General features: G+C 47.6%; 1 protein-coding gene across 2 annotated transcripts; it reads right to left on the minus strand.

Annotated features, from left to right (window-relative positions):
- Nucleotides 1-222: 222 nt before the first annotated feature.
- THAP4 (THAP domain containing 4) lies at nt 223-20,624 on the minus strand. Of its 2 annotated transcripts, XM_059822696.1 has the most exons (6): nt 20,548-20,624; nt 18,508-19,664; nt 9,357-9,516; nt 6,316-6,425; nt 4,832-4,935; nt 223-558 (listed from the first exon to the last, which is right to left on the minus strand). In XM_059822696.1, exons 1-6 carry the CDS (start codon nt 20,622-20,624, stop codon nt 439-441), a joined length of 1,728 nt encoding a protein of 575 aa, XP_059678679.1. In that variant the 3' UTR covers nt 223-438. The 2 variants fall into 2 exon arrangements, with proteins under 2 accessions (XP_059678679.1, XP_059678680.1); XM_059822697.1 differs by lacking the exons at nt 18,508-19,664; nt 20,548-20,624 and adding an exon at nt 15,193-15,289.
- Nucleotides 20,625-20,789: the final 165 nt, after the last annotated feature.

Here is a 20,789-nt window from a genome sequence, read left to right on the forward strand (position 1 = left end):
ATTAGGCAGGAGCTGGAGTCCTCAGGGTCTGTCCCTCAGCGCAAATTCATTTCTGATCCTGCTGCTTCCGCGGCGTTCTTCAGATTGCAGGGAAGGGCCCACAAGGTTGGATCTGCAACCCAACGCCTACTAATGAACAGGCATCAAAAAGCCCCTCTGTAACCAGTGCCAGAGCAGAGGGATGCTCAGACCGCTCTGCAATCACACCCAAAGACACAGCCATAAAAATAAAACCTTTTTATTTTTATTTTGTTTTAATATCCCATTACAGAAACATCTGAGTAACATTCTCAAGAGGACGGGCAGCTCCGCGGCCCTGGGGATAATCGCAGGCAACCAGCTCCGGGGTCTGCCATGCCGTGCTCCCGAGCTGCCGCTGCTCTCGGTGCATGACGCCCCGCTCCTCGCCCTCAGTGGGGAGACCCGGCCCTCCTGGCGTCAGGGCGTCACCTTTTTATAGGTAATGTGGAGGTGCTGAGTCATGGGCTGCGAAGTGGTTGCCATTGAGACAGTTTGTTCGAGTTTCCCATCGGAATTGAGCCTGAATTTTCTGGTAATCTAAAAAGGGGGGAAGAAAAAGAATGAAATCAAGCAAACAGCAACCACAGGGTAAATTCCTTAACTGCGCTTTCTACCTCCCCTTTGCCATCCTTGTGTTTGCTGTCAGCACACTGCAGATGGAAAGAGATGCTCACTACAGCCACGCTAGTCAACGAGGGGAAGTTTTCTCTCCTAAAGAAGGCAGCCCTTCCCAAAATACCAGCTCCAAGACCATTCTCCATGGAGCAACGCAGTGTCCTGGCACTACTACTGACATCACCTCAGCACAGACAGGCCAACATCCCTCCACCAGAAGAGCGGCTCCTGGCTGGTGGCTCAGGGAGATGCTCTGCGCTGGATGATGTCCCCAAGGCAGGTTTTGAAAAACCACTCGGGCTCTCTGCAGGTCACCACAACGCGCCAGCGTAAGATGTTGCTCACGCTACGTGGGGAGATGGGAGCCTGCAATCCTGGGCTTGCACCTGCAGCCAGGTGGGCGTTCAGCCCCGGGGTGGGAGGGAAGAGCGCTGCTGTCCATCGAGAGGGCTTGGCAGGTGACATCATCCCCATCCCGCCACCCAGGCGGGCTGCGAGTCTGTTTGTGCTGCACCAAAGCTCAAGAGAGGCAATTTGGGGTTGCCCTCTGAAGCTGGACCACTTAGGACCCGTGCAAGCAGACGCCTGAAGCCAGGCTTCTGCAGGTTCCAGACTGGAGGAGGGTGAGCTAAGCATGCAGCGTTCAGCACAGGTTGTAGGCATTCTCCTAGATGTCACTGAAATAATGAGAGAAGTGGGACCATCCTTTTTGAACCGCAGCTCCTGGTCCCAAATAACGCTCCGGAGGGCCTCACTCAAGCTGTCCAGCCTGGCAGGAGAATGGCCACGTAACCGCGTGGGTGACACCCGGGCACAGCAGCTGCCCGCGTGAACGCTGCTGTAAGGAGGCAGCTTGGCATGGACCCTGCGCACCAAACGCTTGGGCCCTGCGCGTGATTTTGGCACACATTCGGTCCGCCTCATCCAGAAGAGCTGCTTATACTGCCTGGTGGCCACTTGCTGCTTCCCATGCTGAACGCAATCCCAGAGGAAACAGAAACAAAGTCCTGGGGACGGCAGGATGACCTGCAAGCACGATTGATTTACACTGACTTAAACCAGCCCCGTTTAGAAATGCCTAAAATCCAGAGGCTTTTGCACATGCATTCATTTCCAGTGAAGGTCACTCAAGGGCATGTCCATGAGCTATCGCCAGTCTGCGTGCTCCGAGATAGCATCCTCACTGTTAACACATCTGTTCCCACACCGGCAGCGTGCCCGTAATGCCAATATCCAACACGTCCTCCTTCCAGGAGGTTACTGTCAGCTGAGAGCAACGCTACACAGGGCTGCGGAGGACGCGCTGCTCTTCTGACATCTGTGGGGGCAACAGCAGGAACAGGGTCATAGGCAAGCAATGTTCTAATTAATATTTGCTGATCAGATGGGGCTTTCTTTGCAAGGCATGATGGTGTCCCTCAAATACCCTAAGCAGGAAAAGGGAATTACAAGGAATGCAAAAAGCCTCTCATCTTTAACAAGACATTATCTCGCAACGTGTGACCTTAGCTCAGGGTTTCTGAATGGCCCGTTTTTTTCTGAATGGACCACTGCAGGTCAGACAACGAAGTCTGAAAGCCAAAAGGAGGAAATTAAATAAACCGGGCAAAAAAGGAGAGGGGGATTTTCTCTTAAAAGCAAGCTTCAGTCAAAGCCTGGCTGATGGTACCGTGGGAGGGCAAGCTTCACGTACACCCAAGACAGACAAGGAGACTGCTACTTCCCACAAAGGAGAGGAAACGTGAAGCACTGGGAAAGGGCTGTGGGAAATGGTGGAATTCAAGGCAAGTGACATCCACTGCTCTCCCCTTGTCCACAAACCCAGTCATTTTATCACAGAAGACAACCAGGTCAACCATTTACCCATAGTAAAACCACACTGACTGTGCCCAATCACCTCTGTATGTGCAGAAATCTCTAGGGGCTGAAGTGAGGCTGACCAGCTTGTAGCTCTCCAGGGTAATCTCCAAGTGCTTTCTGAAGATGGGTAACCCATGTGCCATGGGTCTCCAGTCATCAGGAAACTCTGCTGATCTCCACAGCAGCCTTGCACACACATCAGCCAGTTCCGTCAGTACCCACATACCACGAGGACAGTCCTGAAGTCTAAAAATATTTGAAAACGTGCCTGTTCTCCAGACACTCGCAGGAGAATATGAGCAGGGTGTTTGGAAACAAACCCAGTCTAAGAGTCCTACTCCGCTCCCTGCGGAGCATCTCTTATCTATACGCACAGGGTGGGAGCTGAGAGCCACTCGCTCCCCAGAGAGGTAGGAAGAGTCTAATACGCTGCAACTCTACCTTATGTCCCGACAGCACTGCCTCTAGCAGGGACAGACCCCCAGGGACTGCTCCTCTCTGTCCATGCAGGGAGCTCCCTGCACCTCAGCACGGCCATGCCAGTGAGCGCCTGCAACACAGCCCTGGCCCAGGGAACAGGTCTTCCTGCCTGAATTATGGCTCAGCCGAGCCACAGCCATCCCAAATCACTTTTCAGCAGGAACACAACATTACGGTGAAGTTTTCTCAAAATGAGCAACTAAAGCAGCAGCACACGTGCCCTTCTCACAACACTTGTGGTCTCTTCATTTCCACGGGCAATTTACGCTGTTCTTGGTGAAGAAGAAAACGTGTTGGGAGCTGGTTATCCGCCATACCCTCTCATTCTACATCCTCCTTCACCAACAAGGGCCTCCCAGATAGTCACTGTGACCAGTACCTGGGCCTGAACTGCCCTCAGGTGCCACGTGAGCATGGACCTTCAGCTCGGGAGGTTACCTCTTCCAGCCTTCAGCCAAAGCCAGCCTTGGAGCTCTCAACCAGCAAGACATTCGCTGGCTTTCTGACGCTTTCCCCCTCTCCTCCTGCCAGTCTATCTGCTCACATTTCAAACAGTGATTCTGAGAGGGTGGTCCATTTCATTTAAACGTTTGTAATTAAGAGCTCCGCTGCCTTGGTGATATCCATAGTATTTAACGGCTTTATTTCTCCTGGTATAGAAAGGAGGCAATACAGCTGCTCCCGGGAAAGGGGAAACCCAGCAACTTAAAACACACATCTGAAGGCAGGGGAGTTACGACTGCCTTTCCGGAGTCAGGACATTGTTTGTGTAGGCACATATAATTTTTGGCACATCAGTGAATTTAGGGAGCACACTTGTGACACTGGCTGCATCTGCACAAACTCGTGCTCTCAGTTATCTATGGGTTGGTTTTATAGTGCATAAAAACTAGGTTGCAAAATCAAGCCTTAAAGTCCAGAATAAGACAATACTGTATTTGCCGCAATCCAAGTAGTGTCTTCTCTCCCGACAGCCACACCTCACTTGTCACACTTCAAAAAAACTACAGTCAGTCACTTGGTTCACCTTACCAAAGAAAAAACAGATGCAAGAACGTGCCAGTACCTACTCTTCATGAGAGCTTGTTCAACCTTGCTGTCTTTCTCAGCTGCTAGTCAGCCAAGACAACTTCGTATGTGACAGCTAGGATTCCAGCAGTGACCTCAGTATGCCTCACTAACTCCAGCAGTGCCATCTTACTTGTGCCTGGCTGTACCCCATCCAGGTGTGCCAACAACAAACCACCACGATACAGAAAAAAAAAAAGTCAAAAGCCAAGAAGCAGTCAACCAAGAATGAACCTGACAGCAAGTGCCCAGCCCTGCCAAGAAGCCACAGGTGGGAAGAGAGTCCGCAGCAACTTGTGAATGCCCTGAAAAGCAAGCAAGCAAGATTTGCAAAGACAAGGTGGAGCTCCAGCGAAAGGCAGGCGTTCCTAAAATATCCTGATGAGGCCCAGTATTGGACATACCTTATGTGTGTACCCTCATACTGTAATTAATCCAGAAGACCAGCATTAAGAAGTAACACCACTGCTGTACACGGGTATTTAGACAAGACTTTTCTATTCTCTTCCCTAAGGACCTGCTACTGGCCACTGCTGGAGACAGGATTCTAGGCTGGCTGGTCTGATTTAGCGCATCAGTTCTTATCTTAATGATCCCTCTGGGTCTTGTAATGTACAAAATAACTTCTGAAGGCTGTTACAGAAAGGATAAGCCAGGATGCTGTGCAATATTTCCAAGAACTCCTGATGGCAATCTAATTAAAGCATGCTAATCAACCTATCCTCTCAACTAGACACCTTCTGGGGCTAGCGATACTACATGAATTGCTCACCACGTGTGCACTCACCTGCTCTACGTGGGGCTTCTTGGCAAAGGAGATCCTAGCTATGGAGTGAGAAGCTATAGACAGCTCTTGTCCATTCACCTCCCCTTCCTCCACCTCCACCAGACCTAGTGAGAAGCAAGTTCATATATATTATTAGGCTACAAAGGTTATTTAACAATGTCACAATTATTAGGCTACGTAATAGACCACCACTCTCCCTGAAGAACGGTTTTATTTGACCTAGCACGTATTGACAACTGCAAATCCACGCAACCTCAGACATGTGATGCTGCTTAGAAAAATCTAGCCAGACAGACTTACTCATACCATGTGGGATGAGTATCGCACTGCAACTGGCAGTTTTCCCTTCAGCACTTGCTCTGGAGTTTTAGACACGAATTTAAGCATCAACTGGGTTTTAACACTCTGACTTATATAATAATTTAGATGTGGTTCTCTCTCTCATTTAGTCGCTGTAAGGTGTGTAACAAGTACAAAGGCACTACATCCAGAGAGTGGGAGATTCTCCTAGTTTAGAGCTAAGAAAGAAGACTGCACTGAGATTACTCTCCAAGACTGTTAAGGGAACAGTAGGAGAGAAGCTCCCCTGCTACAGTGCTGTGGACGCTCTTGGTAGTGTCACAGCCCGGGCAGGTTCTCTAACAGGGAACCTGCTATACGGGTCACACCAAACACTCCTGGATGGAGAGGCTGCAAAGGGGGTTTAAAACCACCACAGCCCCACCTTGCCAGGGCCACAAGCTCTACCCTGCACCGCAAAATCAAATACGGCGAGTGTTGACGTTGGTACTAACAGTTTAAGTGGGATGTTAAATCTGACCCTGCTTAGAAGGAGCAGCTGGCCAAATATGACAGTAGCAATAGAAGGAGGACTCTAGACCCAGCAGCTCATGACCCAAGGCATGCACCTCTCTTTCTACCACAGGGTCAACTGTGGCCAACTCACGGGAGCAGTGAGAACGAAGCATCTTACCTGTACACATTCCCCCTGCCTCCCCACAAAAAAAGACTAGGATGCTACGAAGGCATCAAGAACGTCCCTGGCCACTTACCACCTGCCATCATTAAGGCTCCGACTGCAATTCTTGTTACAGAGACAGGGGTTCTTTTGGTTTAACAAAGCTATGTCTGCAAATACCAACATATAATTTGAGAAAATGATACCCCTTGAGTCTCCTGCATGAGCGGTTATTTCGATTTGCAGTCCTTTCCTGTCACAAAAAGCCAGAAAGCCACACTGTCTGGGCAAAGCCACACAGCCAGTCCTAGAAACTCAGTGCTTTTGACACAAGCTCATTTATTCATTTGTTTTCACTGTGGGTTCAGCGCCAGAGAGCAGCGATGCTGCTCTCTGGCACTGAACCCACAGTGAAAACAAATTAAATGAAACTGTGAGAGGTGCAATAATTTTCTGGAAAAGGAATGAAATGGCACAGCAGGGTAAGGACCTCTTCTTTTCCCCAGCGTGGATATCAGGTGTGTACCTGTGTTCTGGGCACTGATGAAGGCCACCTTATTAGTGTCAGGTTTGAGGCGGATGAATCCACATTCTCGGTGCATGGGCTTCCTGGTGTCGGGATGGAAGGCGTTGAACCTGAGGGGAAATCAGAATACAAAAGCTGCTGTTTGTTGCACTGAAAATACAGTGTTTGGCTTGGTTTCATCTCAGAGGAAACAGTATTTTATTTAACCACATGATTGCCTGCAGTATTATTTGAAGAGTAAAAGACTGACAAAGCTTCACGGTTGGGAGATATAAACATGTAAGAATACCGTTACTTTACAGGCACAGCTATTTCTTAGAGCTGGAGGTGGTTATTTAAGTTCAAGCTTCAGATTTTCCACAGCTCCTGCATCTTTCTAAGAGCTAGCTCAGAAACTCCCTTGGGAAGTCAGACATTTCACAGATGCTGAAGCCATACTCTGTCTCAAATACTTCCTTTTCTCAAATAAATATCTAGAATTACAATATCATCTTTATTTAGCTTTTAAACCTGGCAAGTTGGGGTTTTTTTGTATATTACTTGCTGCGGGCAGTAACAGAGCAGACTTATTTCTCCCACCACCCCCTTCAAAAAGCAAAAAAGTTCAGCTCAGATTTCTATTTATTCTTCATGAGGCCTTAGAGTTGTATGTTTGGTCACCCATAACGTGGATGATTATATACATCACGCATGTTTATATATTACATCACTGCTACAGCATTCCTGAGTCTACACAGGTAACTGAATTAAACAGCAGCTTAAACACAATAGCAAGCTAGTTATCTATATAATGCAGTGGACTATCGGTGTTTCTTTATTCTAGACTAATCTCTTTCTTTTCATACTGTTTTTCATAGAATTTCCCACTCTGCATCCTTCTACAGGAAAGGATACAGAGGCAACCTCGAAGCTGCTGCTGCTAATCTGCACCCAGAACTCCCTTCACGCGACAGTAGTTTCCACAAGTGCCTCTGCTGTGCAACCGGGATGTGCCTGCTGGCAACAGCCAACACCAGTCACCTTGGCCACCATGCCCTGTCCTGGAACTGGGGATGTGCTGGATCATCAGCTGCTACCCCAATGGTAACACAGGGCAAGTGTGCAAGAAGAGTTTGACCAAGGGGCTTGTCCAGGCACTGGCACGTGGCAAGCTGGAGCTGTTATTTATTAAAGAAGCACTGAGAGCTGAAAACTCCAAAGCAAGTGTTTCCTATGTGAAGTAAAATATGAGTCACGCAGTCAACATTTCCTAGATGACCAGCAGCACAAGGAGCAGCACATGGCACCCCTACACACGGTGCAAGACACCAATGGGCTTCAAAGAACTGGAGACAAGGAAGAGGGGGCACAGCTAAGGCATACAGTTAGGGAGGAGTCTGGGTGCCTTGCAGCTGCTTCCAGCTCCCCAACGTCCTCTGGGTACAAATACACAAATTAGCCCTCCTGTTTGGCTTTGTCTCTATATAAAGGATGTATCTTTTTAACCATGTGGTTATAGAAGTCATTCCTGGTTCTTCCTATCGGTGGTGTAGAGCTGCATCCTGCTAAGAACCCAGCCTCTCTGTTCTGCAGCTAATGAAGCCAGGTACCCTGCGGAGTCATGCCTCATGGTGGGATTATCTAGAATCAAAGGAGGAACGATCTTAAATCAAGCTTCTTTCAGTGCTTGGAGTATTCAAGAGATATATGGGCTGTCTTCTAACAGTTAAGTGGCACTGCTCCAGGAGCCAGGGAGGCACAGTATCCTGTCCTCCCAGCCTGCTGCCTATTTTCCTGATGCTTCCCAGAGCTCAACAGCTCTGAGCTGTATATCTCCTTGGCACAGGAAAAAAAAAAGAAAAAAAGACACTCAAATCAGCAACTGTTCATAAGTTGGAGAGGGAGGTGTAGACAGAGCATGACTGTCAGAGCTTTGTTTCTTTTGGAAACTGGACTAAAAATGTCACATGCTGAGCTGACAGCTCTGTCACAACGAACGGCACACACCAGGAACACAGAGCATCTTTCACACAGCATTGGCATCTTGTAATGATTCTTTTCTCTGGCTTTCAAAGCAACAAACTTTCCAACTCGCCCCTCCCAAATGAGTATTGGAGCAGCACTGAACAGTCAGCTAACATGTCACTTCTCTTCCTCCAGATTTCTTTTTGATTTCTCTCAGAACAATTACTGGCAGCCAAAGCGGTTAAGTTATCTGCCTCCTATACCATATAGTTTGTTAAACACTTAAATTTTTCTCAGATTTTCATGGTGGTGAAGACTGAAGACCACAACTTAAAATGGACAAATTCAGCAGCCATGCCATAGCTCCTTCATTTATTATATCCGAAAGTGGGAGTTTCACAAAGGAGAATGATGCAGTTGTAACTCTATTACCTGAAGATTCATTTCTAATTAGACAGCTACCACCACCAAGAAGAACGGTGGGGGTTTTTTCTGGCCATGAGGACAGCACATCTTTCGGCTAACACATGCACCCAGTGCACATCATGTTAAAGCAGAAGGATCACTGGTCTTTCAAAGGCAGGTATGGAATTTGCGCAAAACAATAGTGACGTCCATGCTGGGGCCATTCTTGGTACCCGAAGTCACTCTCACTATTCTAAGTTACAGTCATGTTCGCAGCACCCCGAGTTACTTCGCACTGTGTAACCCTCAAGACTGGCGGGCCACAAGAACTGTACACTGCACCCTGGCCACAGTCCTGATCCTGTACACGTGTGCTTCTGCATGAGTTCACAGCTGCGAACTCACTTTTGAAAAGCTCTGTAGAACTGCACTGTACTCTTGGGCTACTGAATCTTCAGTGATTGCAGGTGTGCAGCTCTGGGTATGTTCCAACAGCATGCCAATTAATCACAAGTTTTAAAGGAAAATGAAAGTCAGACCATGCAGTCACATATCATTACATCGTCTCACTTGGTAGGTGAAAACTTGTTTGCTTTGCCACTGGAAAAGAAACACAACCAACAAATCTCACTGGAGCCATGCTCGCTCCGATCCAAAAGCTGCTGCCAACATGGATACACCCCTAGACTTACGAGAAGTTGAGCATGGGCTGCCCCACGTGAGAGATGTGCACTTCTTCCAGGTACTGGAAGGGCTTCATTGTAGGGAAGGTGCCATCTCCTGGTGGGTCTGAGAGCCAGGTGCCCAGCATCCAGGACAGGGGCTCCATCACAGGATTCAGCTGAGGAGTCTCTGTGGAGGAATAAGACAGAACAAAGAAAGAAAATTCAGGGATCTGTGCTCTGCAGCTTGCTGTGAGCTGCTTACAGCTGGGTGGAGGTGAGCGCAAAACACCTCAGAAATGGTCCAACGCAGCAGCAACGCTTTTCTCTAGAGCAGCGTCAGCTCCAAGGTGCAAGGGGAGACGGGGAACAACGACCAGTCAGGGAAAGTAGGTCTGTTCTGAAACATGCTCTTGGCCTTACATAGAGCACTCTTCCAGGTGGTCCATTTCTGACTCCTCTCTGTAGCTTGATCTGAAGAGAAAGCCCTCTCCCATCTACACGCAAGGAAGGAGAAGACTGAAATCTCAGCATAAAGAGTTATCACTAAATGATAATTAAATCTCTAATGCTCTGGCCTGATTCTTCTCAAGCACTGAGTACGTACTGTTCCTGTTTGTTTCAGAGAACAAGGAAACAAGTCCTCACTTCAGAGGAAAAAGAAAATCAGGCTACATACATATTCAAGATCAAAGTTTAGCTGTAATTTTTTTTTTTAAGAGGTTAAAAATGATCTGCACTTGTACAAAGACACAGGGATCGTTCATGTGTTGTTCTGCTTGGGCTCTGGACCAAGGCTAAGTAAAATGTTTTAAAAAGACTAGGATGCCTGCAAGTTAAAGCATAAATGGAAGAGAAAGCTACTTCCCTTTGTCATTGCATTTATTAAGAAGCAACCAAGGTCTGTTTCTCAAAGTTAAAACTTCTTTAACGAATCATTTTAGAAGAGCTTTGATAAACAACAGTTTTGCTTTTTGCTGTGATTTCAGAGGGTGTGACCTGAAAAAAAAAAATAAATCAGAGAAATGGAGACAGACAATTTAAAGCCACGTGAACAGCAAAGCAGATCCATTCCTAAGGCGTAAGCAGGGAAAGCAATACAGCACCCACGTGATCTCAGGAAAGAGCAATACCAATAGAAATGAGGTGCCCACTACTCTAGGTTAGCTATGTTATGCAGACAAGTATGACTGAAGTATACTTAAAGCATGTCCTCCTCCCACTCACATGATAAATAACTCATACTGGCAGGGTGGGAGTTGAAGGGGGTTGTTTTCCACACCTAGTGATATCGCCTAATACAAGAACAAGCTACCTGTCTGGCTGGTCTAAAAGGCACAGACTCAGCTACAGGGAGAAATTATGACCTAAAAAGGTGATGTTGTGGGTAAAAATTTGCTTGATCAGTCTGACTTTCACCGTGCTCAGCTCCAAACATCAGGCTAAAAAGACTGAGGAGAAAGAACGGAGAGTACACACCTGGAATGCCAAAGGAGAGGGAACAGAAACTTTCCCGGGTAAAAGAGAATTACCACCTTTGTTATTTATTCTCCCACAGATAGCAGATTTAGAAAGCCAGCCAGCATGTCAACAAGATGCTGCTAATTATTCTTTATCCTGAAGTATTTTGTAAGTGAACCAACATGAGAAAACATGAGAGCTCACTATGAAACAGGCGATAAAAATCTACGGCATCAGAGCCAGCCTTTGCAAAGACAGTCCTGCCAGCCTGCGCGTTCACCACCAGCTTACCAAGGTGTTAAGAAGGGGTTCCTACAATCCATACAGCAGTGTTACTGTACCGGACAGTATTTCATTGTACTTACCTTCCACCTGTACTGTGAACAACCAAAGCAACAGAACATTATTTTCCGGTGCAGCAAAGACCTTTTGTCTTTGTGATGACCGATAACAAAAGTCCAAAATTATTGCTGCAAGAAACCCCATACTTTTACCCTACTTCTTAGGAACCAGTTTCCCTTTCTACTTTCATGCTGAGAGAAGTTTTGCCGGTATTTGGCCTTTCACTTGCTACTGCATGCACTGCTTTTTGCAGGCTCAAACTCCCACCGTGGAAGGGAAGAGCAAAGCTTTTGGAAGGCTAGAAGAGACTTCAGCCTGGGCTGCTGCTGCCCTCTCCTGGGTCAGGAGGTGGCAACAAAGATGAGGAGCGGGATGCTTTCTGTCACCAGAGCACTTGTAATAGGGCACTTCACGTTCTTCAGCTTACCAACCTTGCGGCATGTCAGGAGAAAGCATCAAAATGACAGATGAAAGAAATAGCTTTAGCCATTTCCACTCTTTAGACTCTATTATAAATGAAGAGAAGCCAACCGATCATTTCCAGCACCCACAGCTTGACCCCACTGCCTTGCTGTGCAGCATCCAGCCCGGCTGGAGGTGCATGACCGGGCAAGCTAGTCTCACTTCCAAAGAGCTGGACTTCTAGCCAGCTGAAAAGTGAAGATGTAACTGTGTAACCCGAAATCTATGGCATCTGGGCAAACATGGCCAAGTGACCGTTATTACTTTTCCAAACTACCTGGATGGCAGTGAAGCCAACATGAGTTTTTTAGTTCTGTCGCTTGGAAAAGCCGAAAGCAACAGAAGCGTTGGTGGGAATAAGGACCAGAGACTCAGTGAAGTGCAGAAGAGTAAACACATCCTGATCACATCCTATGCAGTGCTCTTCTTACCTTCAGTATTGGTCTCTGACTCGTGGACTAAGTCCTTTTTTCTCCCTGGCAGCCTTCTGTGCCTGAGGGCTGAGGTCAGAGAGTAGAAAAGCAAGAGTGGGGAGGCAGACAGGAGAGAGGCTGATTGAGTCCATTAGAAAAAAAAGCGGTGATTTGAAAAGAAATTTCCTTCTTATGTAGTGGTTGGGGTGGGTAAATGCAAGACTGTTGTAGCAACAAAAAGTAGAGTTTAAAGAGGAAAATATCTTTGTCTGCTGAGCTGCTTTGTCTCAAACAACAGGTTTATAGACGCAGTCACTGTCAAGAGGAATTTCACTGACGAAGGAGTGCGTACTTCCCTTTTTAAAGATCTAAACTCCTGGCGCATCACTTTTACAAACAACCTGCTACTACGGCTTAAAAAGTAAGCGTGTGATGGTATCAAGAATATGAACGACGTCTGAAAATTTGCAGTGCGAGAGACACTGGCCACCTTTCTGCACGTTTAAAGCTTCAGACTCAGATGGTGTCCTCCTAATGCTGGTTCTCTTGCATCCACATGCAGAGTTTCTCTTTTATCTAGTAACAGGGAAGCTCACGCTACAGCCTCGTTCTTAACAACGACATTCCTGGAGTCACTTTCCCCTACCAGATGATACACTTTCTTGAAGCCATTAGCGACCCAGCATCTTAGAGACCTCTACTCCTCTACAAAATCCAACTGAAATCAGCCACGACGCTCACAAGTTGCAACAGCTTGGGAGACAAAAACCACAAGCCCATAAGCAACCTGATCACCTGGATCTCTTTTCTTTAGGAAGCCACTCAGGCCAAAATTGCCATGCCCAGGTCCTGGGCACACGAGTCAGCTCTGTTTCACCATCTGACCCCACTTCATCCCTCCGAACTTGCAGACAGACTGTTTCTACATCTTTCCCATTCATGGAGGGTTTAGAAGTCAAATCCCTCCCTGCACTGCAACAAAGTCAGACTGTAACCGGCTGTCCACGCTTTGCAGTGGGAGACAGCACGCTCTCCCTGACGTGAGACAAACCAGACAAAGCGGCTGGACAACCCCCTCGGGCCATGTCTACACAGGCTTCAGCCAGCGTGGCTCTCAAGTGGGATCCCTGGCACAGAAAACTACGCTGGCACAAATTCCTACGCAGCTTTATCAGCAAAACCGCGGCGTGAGCAGCCAGCTGGTTGCTAACAAGGCAGCTAACCTATCTCCCCTAAGCTGGGGCATACTTGCTGCAGGAAACTTAAGCAAAAAAAAAAAAAAAAACAAACCACACAGCAAAAAAAACCCAAACAAAAACCAAACCAACTCACACAGCACCTTCTCAGTCTTCCAAATGCAAGGGTCTACAGCAACAGCTAGGCAGCCTCCTGCAGTCCTTTCGTCAGCTGAGTCGCTTATTGGATTTAAATCATCATCATCATCAAGGTTCTGGTAATTAAGGAGTGGCCTCGGACAGCATACTTTTTCCATGTTTAAGTACAGAAGGTGGCTTTGTACTCTGCTGCCCTTCCCCGAGCGCTGCACCCCTTTACGCAGTTTGCTGATGCTCCCCTCAGTAAACCAGTAAAGCATTCCTAGCACTGACATGCTCTAGCTCCGTCTCTGCTCTTAAAGCTGGAAATATAGTTATATTCACAATTTTCATCTTATGACCTATCTTAGTAATTAATTTCATGACCAAGCACCAATGTGTTATTGCCTCTGTTTCTAACCTCTGTGGTAAAATGCTCCAGTGCCTGCAGTCACTGTCAGAGTTCTCCTGCACTACAAAACACAGAGAAAACATTTTTTTAAATTACACACTATTATGAGAAACCCAAACTTCCTACCTGAGCTTACCTCCATATGTTTTACTTTCTCTCGTGTTTTCTTTAGTTAGCGTTTTCATTGCTTCCTAGTTGCAAGCCAGTTTTTTGTTGTGAGTCATTGCCGGCTCACTGCAGAATTAAACGCTTAATGCACAAGCTGTACAGGCTATTAGGAAAAAAAACTAGAAAAAACAAGACCATTCCACTGGAAAAAAAAAAAAGCAACAGCAGAACAAAAAATCTTGTTTCCCTGCTTCCAACCACCCTTCTCTCCAAGGGGGCAGTGAAAGAGCCATCTCCCTGATCAACCAAGTCCCAAACCTGCTGCATGTCAGGTTGGTGCCTGCGCACTGGCTGCTCCCAAGCAGAGCACAAGGCAGCTTACCTCCCACCCGCTGCAGGGCAGCACGTGCTCGGGCCATAGATGCTGTGAAGTCTCACCTAGCCTCTCTCGTGATGCCTTCTGCCACAGATTCAGCCCCACTCTTAACCTATGCACACATATTCCTACTCCTTATCTCGCTCTTAGCTTACTTCATAGCTCTCTTGTTCTTTGTAACACCCACTTACTCTACTGAGCAGCCTTCTACCCTGGCTGTTCCCATCCCACACAAGGCAAAAAAAAAAAAAATCACAAGCAGCACCTGCCATCTCAAAATAAAAGCATTTTTCTTCCAAAAATCTAGCTCCAAGTTAACGTACAGCTGCCAGGTTAGCAGTGCCTGCCCTCACAGAGGCAATTTTTCTGACTGCACATCTCTGTGATCCATTATAAATGTTTCATTTTCAAGCTAAACTGGACAGGGACCCGTGGCTGTTCAAGTCCTGCTCAGACAGATGAAAGTACAGCATCTCGCATCCTTGCACAAACCCACTTCTCTTCGCACTGCCACTGAGGAACGCGATTTTGCTATTTGTTTTTTGCAACACAAACAAAAACCTGTTGCCACCTTGATGGGAAACACCACCCCAGGCCCCATAGACCAGACATCAGGACTCCATCTCGGCACAAACCCAGACATTTAATGCTCGAGTCCTTCTGCTTGTCCCCAAAGTTCACCAACTGCGCTTTATTTGCATGTAAAAAGTATTATAAACGACCCCATTGCTATGCTAGCTTTGTACAAATATTAAAAGACAAATCTAAGCTGGAAGAAAGTATGATTTCCTACAGATTCCCAGCAAAATTCTAACCATTTTTCACATGGACTCATTTTTCAAACTCTCCTGCCTTTAATATGACCTTCATGAAAGCAGACATGCAGTGTGGAAGAGGCTACACATATGCTCAAACGGCTGAATTCTAGCAGCTTTACCTCTCTGATAAATACAGATACTTCAATCCCATTGAATCATACCTGCGGTTGCTCCGTTGCCAGCCATAGTTTGCAGAGTTATTTTTCTATTGCTTGGTCTAGCTCTCTAACCACCTTTGCTCACCAGAAAATGTTTTGCGCAGGGTTGATAAGATGGCCATAGGGAAGTGATCTCACCATTAGGTAAGACAGTTATCCCGATGCCTGCTGGGAGATGTAGTTTTACAGAAGGACCAAACTTGAGCACGTTAAGACGAGGTGATCTTGTGAAAGGAGGATCTCAGATCTCCTGTCAGTGCTGGCACTGGGGGAGTGCGATGCAGCAGAGATACAAAACCTTCAAGCAGAACAAGATGGTCAGATAATACTCGTGTATCAGAGGACAGTGCTGTTAGAATAGTCTCCCCTTCCCCAGGACACTGGATCCATATTTGCTCGCTAGCTCTCCCTAATTTCTCCCAGTGCATCCTGTTGTTCTCCAGAAGATGCATCTAAGCTCCTTCTGCCTGCTGCACTGTACCTAACCGCGCTCCTCCGCTGGAAGTATTCCTCAACCTTTGCTCCATGGACCTCAGAAGCGGCCCACGAAACAGAAGGAAACATTTTCCTACCAAACAAGTGAGCAAATTCAAAGTTAAGCTGGAAAAGGTCACTGTAGCAGCTGTGCAGGAAACAGCCCAGGGCTTCTCCTAAAACCAGTCAGTCGATCCCCCTGTTAAGACAGGTTGGGAAACACCACTTGAGTGCATCGTGACAGTTCGAGCACGCTGTGAGCCAAACTCACCCAGACTGAGTCACCGATCCTCAAGTGTGGCTGGCAGGGACTGCGTGTGCAGCAGTTTTGCAGGAACCTGCTCTTTCCAGCCGGTTGTAGTTTGGGTACAGCCAGCAGAAATTTACTCAGCTCAGTAAACGTGGAAGAAAATATCAGTTGAGAACTATTACCAAAATGAAGATCTGCTTAATGGGTGCGGGCTTAAAGCTCATTTTTCTGCTCGCGATTTTGTGGAAGCAGCTGAACGTCAGACAGCAGCAAAGAAAGGTCCCGCAGCGTGTGGAGTTGGGATGCAGACACGTAACAACCTGCACGGTCAGTCTGGTCGGTTACTTTACTTACACTCCCCATCCCCAAGGCACTGCCTTTAGAAGAAAAAAATATGCAGGCTCAGGTTGACAGCTAATAACATCACCTCAACTACACATCAGATGATTGAGGACAACTGCAATGTAGCTACTAACAAAGGCTGTAATTATTATTAACCTAATATGTTACCTGACTGTATTTTTATGAATACCAAGAAGCCCTTCTTCAATTCAACCTGGTATTACAGTAAAACTTAGTGCCTAGGCATAAACCAGACTCTGCCCAGCAGCAGTCAGCTGCACTTAATCAGGTATTTTGACTGCCATCAACTATTACTACGAGCACACAAAAAGCAATGCAAGAGCATCAAGATGAAGCTAAAAAAGAAAAAAAGCCAGCCAGCCACCAACAAACCCTTTAAAAAAGTCACCGGACAAAGGGTTGCATAAGAACTTCCCATCGCACCAAGCTACAATCACCGAAATCGTTCATTTTCACATACTGACCTCCAGTTTTGTTGATAAGAGACGGCAGAACAGCTAACTAGTCAGTCAATTCATTTAAAAAAATGGCATTTTCCCTTAGAAAATAGAGTATGTAATTCTTACGTTCTTACAGAAGATGTTCTTAATATATAATTCTCACGTTCTCAAAGACATATGAATAAGAACATCCATCTCAGGAAAGAAAAGAAAAATCATAGTGCTTACCAGAATAAAGAAAAACATCTTTCAGGACACTCTTTTTGCAATTAGTATCTCATTGAAGGTATTCCAACAAAGCTAGACACCCTTTTTTCACATATATATATAAAAAAAATACATTTTTTTAATATATATGTGTGACTGACAATTACGGAACCCTAAAATTGTATTTAGTTATTTTCCTCAGTTTGACACCAAATCAATACAAAAATACAGACCAGAAGGTACAAATAAGACTATGCTGATTTCCCATGAGGGAAAAAAATTCTTTTCTCCCCCTCTACCCAAATCAAAGTGTGAGTTTTCCCATATTTTGGAAAATTAAAAACATGTGGGAAAAGTAGCGTTGGGTATCGACCTTCAAGAATGTTGTCGGGGTTTAGTTTCTTGCACTTGAGTGAGGAAGTAGTCCATGCTATAATCGTCTGGTGAACGTGTCTGCCTATGCCAGTATCACGTTTCTGATCGTGTCTAATACTACGTGGTTTTAGAAGAAGCCGTGAGGTTTCTTCTCCTAAAGAAGAGATGCGAGAATTACCATCAGGGGATATCTAACCATCCATGGGTGACGACCTCTTCAAGAAAGCCCCAAGTCACGCATCCTTCACAAGGCAACCCAACATTTTTTGCCAACATGCTGGCAACCCATCAGCCACAGAAACAAACATCAAACATCATTAGATGCTCCTTAACTCTTCCCCCAAATTGTACCTTGCAACTAGAGTCATAGTGCAAAAGTTTCATCAGCTGTATATTAAAGCGCTCTTTTTCTTGCACGGGAAAGGATCATGGACCAATTCTACTTCTCCACAACCACCTTTTTACAGGACTCGTCCTTCGCCGAGTTCCCCTATATTTTCAGGTGTCTCGATTTTTTTTTTTAGTTGATAGAGAAGTCATTCTCCATCTCTTCCCACTTTATTATCTGTTTTCTGACTACTTCTGCCTTCCGAGGGAGGAAATGATCAAACCGAACGGAGGCATTTGGTCACAAAAAGTGACCTCACTGTGTATTACGAGATTGTCATGTTTGATACCCACCACCTCACTTAGATTTCATATATCCCAAGTACTGAGTGCAATATATGAAATCTAAGATCAGAAGTACTTCTCACATCACTGGAGAAGACTACGGCAGCTTTCCCAGATACCTGCTGCCCATGATCACTCATTAACACACCAAAAAAATTCACAGGCACGCTCCAAAGGAAGGCAAATCGTAACAGGCGCTATCAAGTCACAAACAAACAAGTTAAAATAATACAGGAAGGAGGAAAAAAAAAAAAATAATCAAAAGAGTTGTCTGCAACACCACAACCTAACTTCTCGTTCCACACCAGGAATCGCCTTGGAAACTTTTGGGATATAAGAAATAGCTTGTGTGCCTGAAAACATAATTCTTTCACCTCTATCTGTTGATCTAACATAAGCTACTACTTCTTTTTCCAAAAACGTACCCTTCTCATATCTTTTAGCCATCACGTCTTTACACCCTCTAACATAAACAGCTTCTTATTGCTAAGAAAATGGTGAATTCTGCCTCAACACAAAGCCACTGGGGATACTGACCACAGTCCTGGGATAGCAGGCTGTTCAAGTAAGGGAAACTGATCCTCTTCAGCTCATCTAGCTTCTCCTTCAGCTTCCTGACTTGACTGTCAGAGCGACTGATCCTCTGCCTCAAAAGTTTCAACTCTCCATTCTTCTTTTCTACCTGCTCACGCAAGCAGCACACCTGACTTTTGCTCTGCCTGGAGGAGAAACAGTACGAGTGGAGAGAGTCGATGAGCTTGCAAGCTCCCGAGGCCGACATGATGACCTCGTTGATTGACATGGGGTTGGCATCCATGTCACCCTTCCGCCCCACCACAGCCTCAGCGGCAGGCTGAGGGGTAAGGTCCGCTGGGGATGCTGACAAACCCTGGGAAGGTTTCTGAGGGGTCGCAGTGAGGGATGAAGTAGGGGAGCCTTCCGCTACGGCCTTATCGTGTCCCATAAGATGGCTGCTGCAGCTTGGTTCCACATCTCTCTTTGGCCTTTTCCTTTCTAGCTGCTCTTTTGGGAAAGACGGCCTCTCTCTGGCATGCTTAGAGGAAAAGCTGTAAGAATGAAGGGAGCCGATGAACTTGCAAGCACCAGAGGCAGGAGGCGTGAAGTCGTCGACCGACACACCACTTCTGTCTGCTACCCAGCTCCCCGTCCAGGTGGCTTTAGGACAGTCCTCAACGGAAGATCTCTCAGGCTTTTTCTGAGGTCCAGGCTTTGCAACCAAATTATCACCTAACGTCCTTCTCCGAGGGCTGTCCAGCTGGCTGCGGAGGTTCTCTTCCTCGTCGGACATCGATCCGATTTCCGCTTGCAAAGTTGCCTCCTCCATCTCTTTCGTCCCTTGCATCACCATGAAGTCCTGGCCAGAAGATGAGGTCCTCTGAACTACCTCACAGCCTCCTTCCCTTGGGTCTTCTTCATCCTGCAGCGGCACCTGGCTTGCTATTTTTCTTCTGCTTCTGACATAATCCAGGTTGTCGTGTTTTTTCTCTGCAAGCTGGAAGATAGTGGGGACAGCAGTGGGCTTCAGCAACCGGTGCTGGTCTTCCAGCCGCTTAGAAAAACTGTCTTTGGTGAAGTGCTCGCTGCAAAGAAATGAATACTTGGTGGGGGTCCAGTTGTCTCTCTGAACAGCTTTTAGCCACTGAATCAGACGCTTTGAATCCTTCAGAGGGAATCTAAAAAACAGACAAAACCCACGAATAAATAAGTTGCATTTTGGAAATCAGAAGGGTTGGCACTCTTAGGTTTACGAAATTCTCGTGAAAGCTGTATGTTAACAGGTTACGCTCGTTTGAGGATTATTTCACTTTGGGCCGAAACACTCAGTATTTGTTCCCCCCCCCACTTTAACAGCTCCACTTCACAAACAGCGCAGAACTAAAAAAGCGTTGTTTCCCTTTTCATCAGCAACCAACCGATTTTTTTAGCCCCTCATCTACCCCACGACGACCGCAGCAGCCTGTCCGCAAACGAGGAGAAAGGAAGGATGCCACCAACACCGCGACACCCCGGCTGGGCCAACGCATTGTCCACCTGCTGCTCCGCAACCCCGTTGGTGTTCACGCCAGGTACATCTAACACGCTGTAAAACCGCCTGGACCGAAGAAGCCCCACAGCAGCTGAACCAGGCGCCTTTTCCAAGCGGCCTCGCACCTCTCGCCCGAGGTGAGGGCTCTCCCTTGGGGACTCACCTCCGGCAGCACCCCCAGGCAGGCCCCCGGTGCGGGCAGAGGCGGGGGGACAGGCCGAGGCGTGAGCCTGGGGCCCAGGCCCCGCGGCGGTGAGGGGCGGCGGCGAACGGCCCCGCTGCTAAACCGATCTCCGGAGGCGTTAAGGAGCCCAGAGCCGGTCCCCGGCGCTGAGGGAAACAAAGGGCGGCCGCTGCCGCTCGGGGCCCGGAGGGGCCGGGGAGGGACGGGCGGGCAAGGCGGGGGAAGCGCCGCGGGGGCACGCAGCCGCCCCCAGGCCGGAGCGGGGCCGGGGGATGAGGGAGGCCCGGCCGCGGCGCCGGCGGAGGGCGGCGGGGCTGAAGCGGGCCGGGCGGCCGCCCTCCCTTACCTGTGGAAGGAGACGGCGCCCCGGTGCGCCTTCCCCTGCCGGTTGGAGCAGTTGGCGGCGGCGCAGCAGATCACCATCTCCGGCCGCCGCCGCCGCCGCCGGCCGGGCCCGCCCCGGCCCCGGCCCCCGCCCGCCGGCCCGGGCCGCCGCCAGCCGTACAGCAAGATGGCGGAGCCAGGTCACCCCGGCCGCCCCTCCGCCGTTGGGGAAGGGGTTTCTGTACGGCACTGCCGTCAACCAAG

This window comes from Gavia stellata, chromosome 11, assembly GCF_030936135.1.
Source record: "Gavia stellata isolate bGavSte3 chromosome 11, bGavSte3.hap2, whole genome shotgun sequence".
NCBI lineage: Eukaryota > Metazoa > Chordata > Aves > Gaviiformes > Gaviidae > Gavia > Gavia stellata.

What these genes read in the sequence shown, in the direction of transcription:
- THAP4 (XM_059822696.1), bottom strand. Translation starts at nt 20,624, where the DNA reads ATGGTGATCTGCTGCGCCGCCGCCAACTGCTCCAACCGGCAGGGGAAG. An exon ending in CAGCCCATGCTCAACTTCTC is followed by an intron (nt 6,426 to 9,356) that starts GTAAGTCTAGGG and finishes ATTTCCCCTCAG; the next exon opens with GTTCAACGCCTTCCATCCCG. An exon ending in AGAAGCCCCACGTAGAGCAG is followed by an intron (nt 559 to 4,831) that starts GTGAGTGCACAC and finishes CCCCCTTTTTAG; the next exon opens with ATTACCAGAAAATTCAGGCT.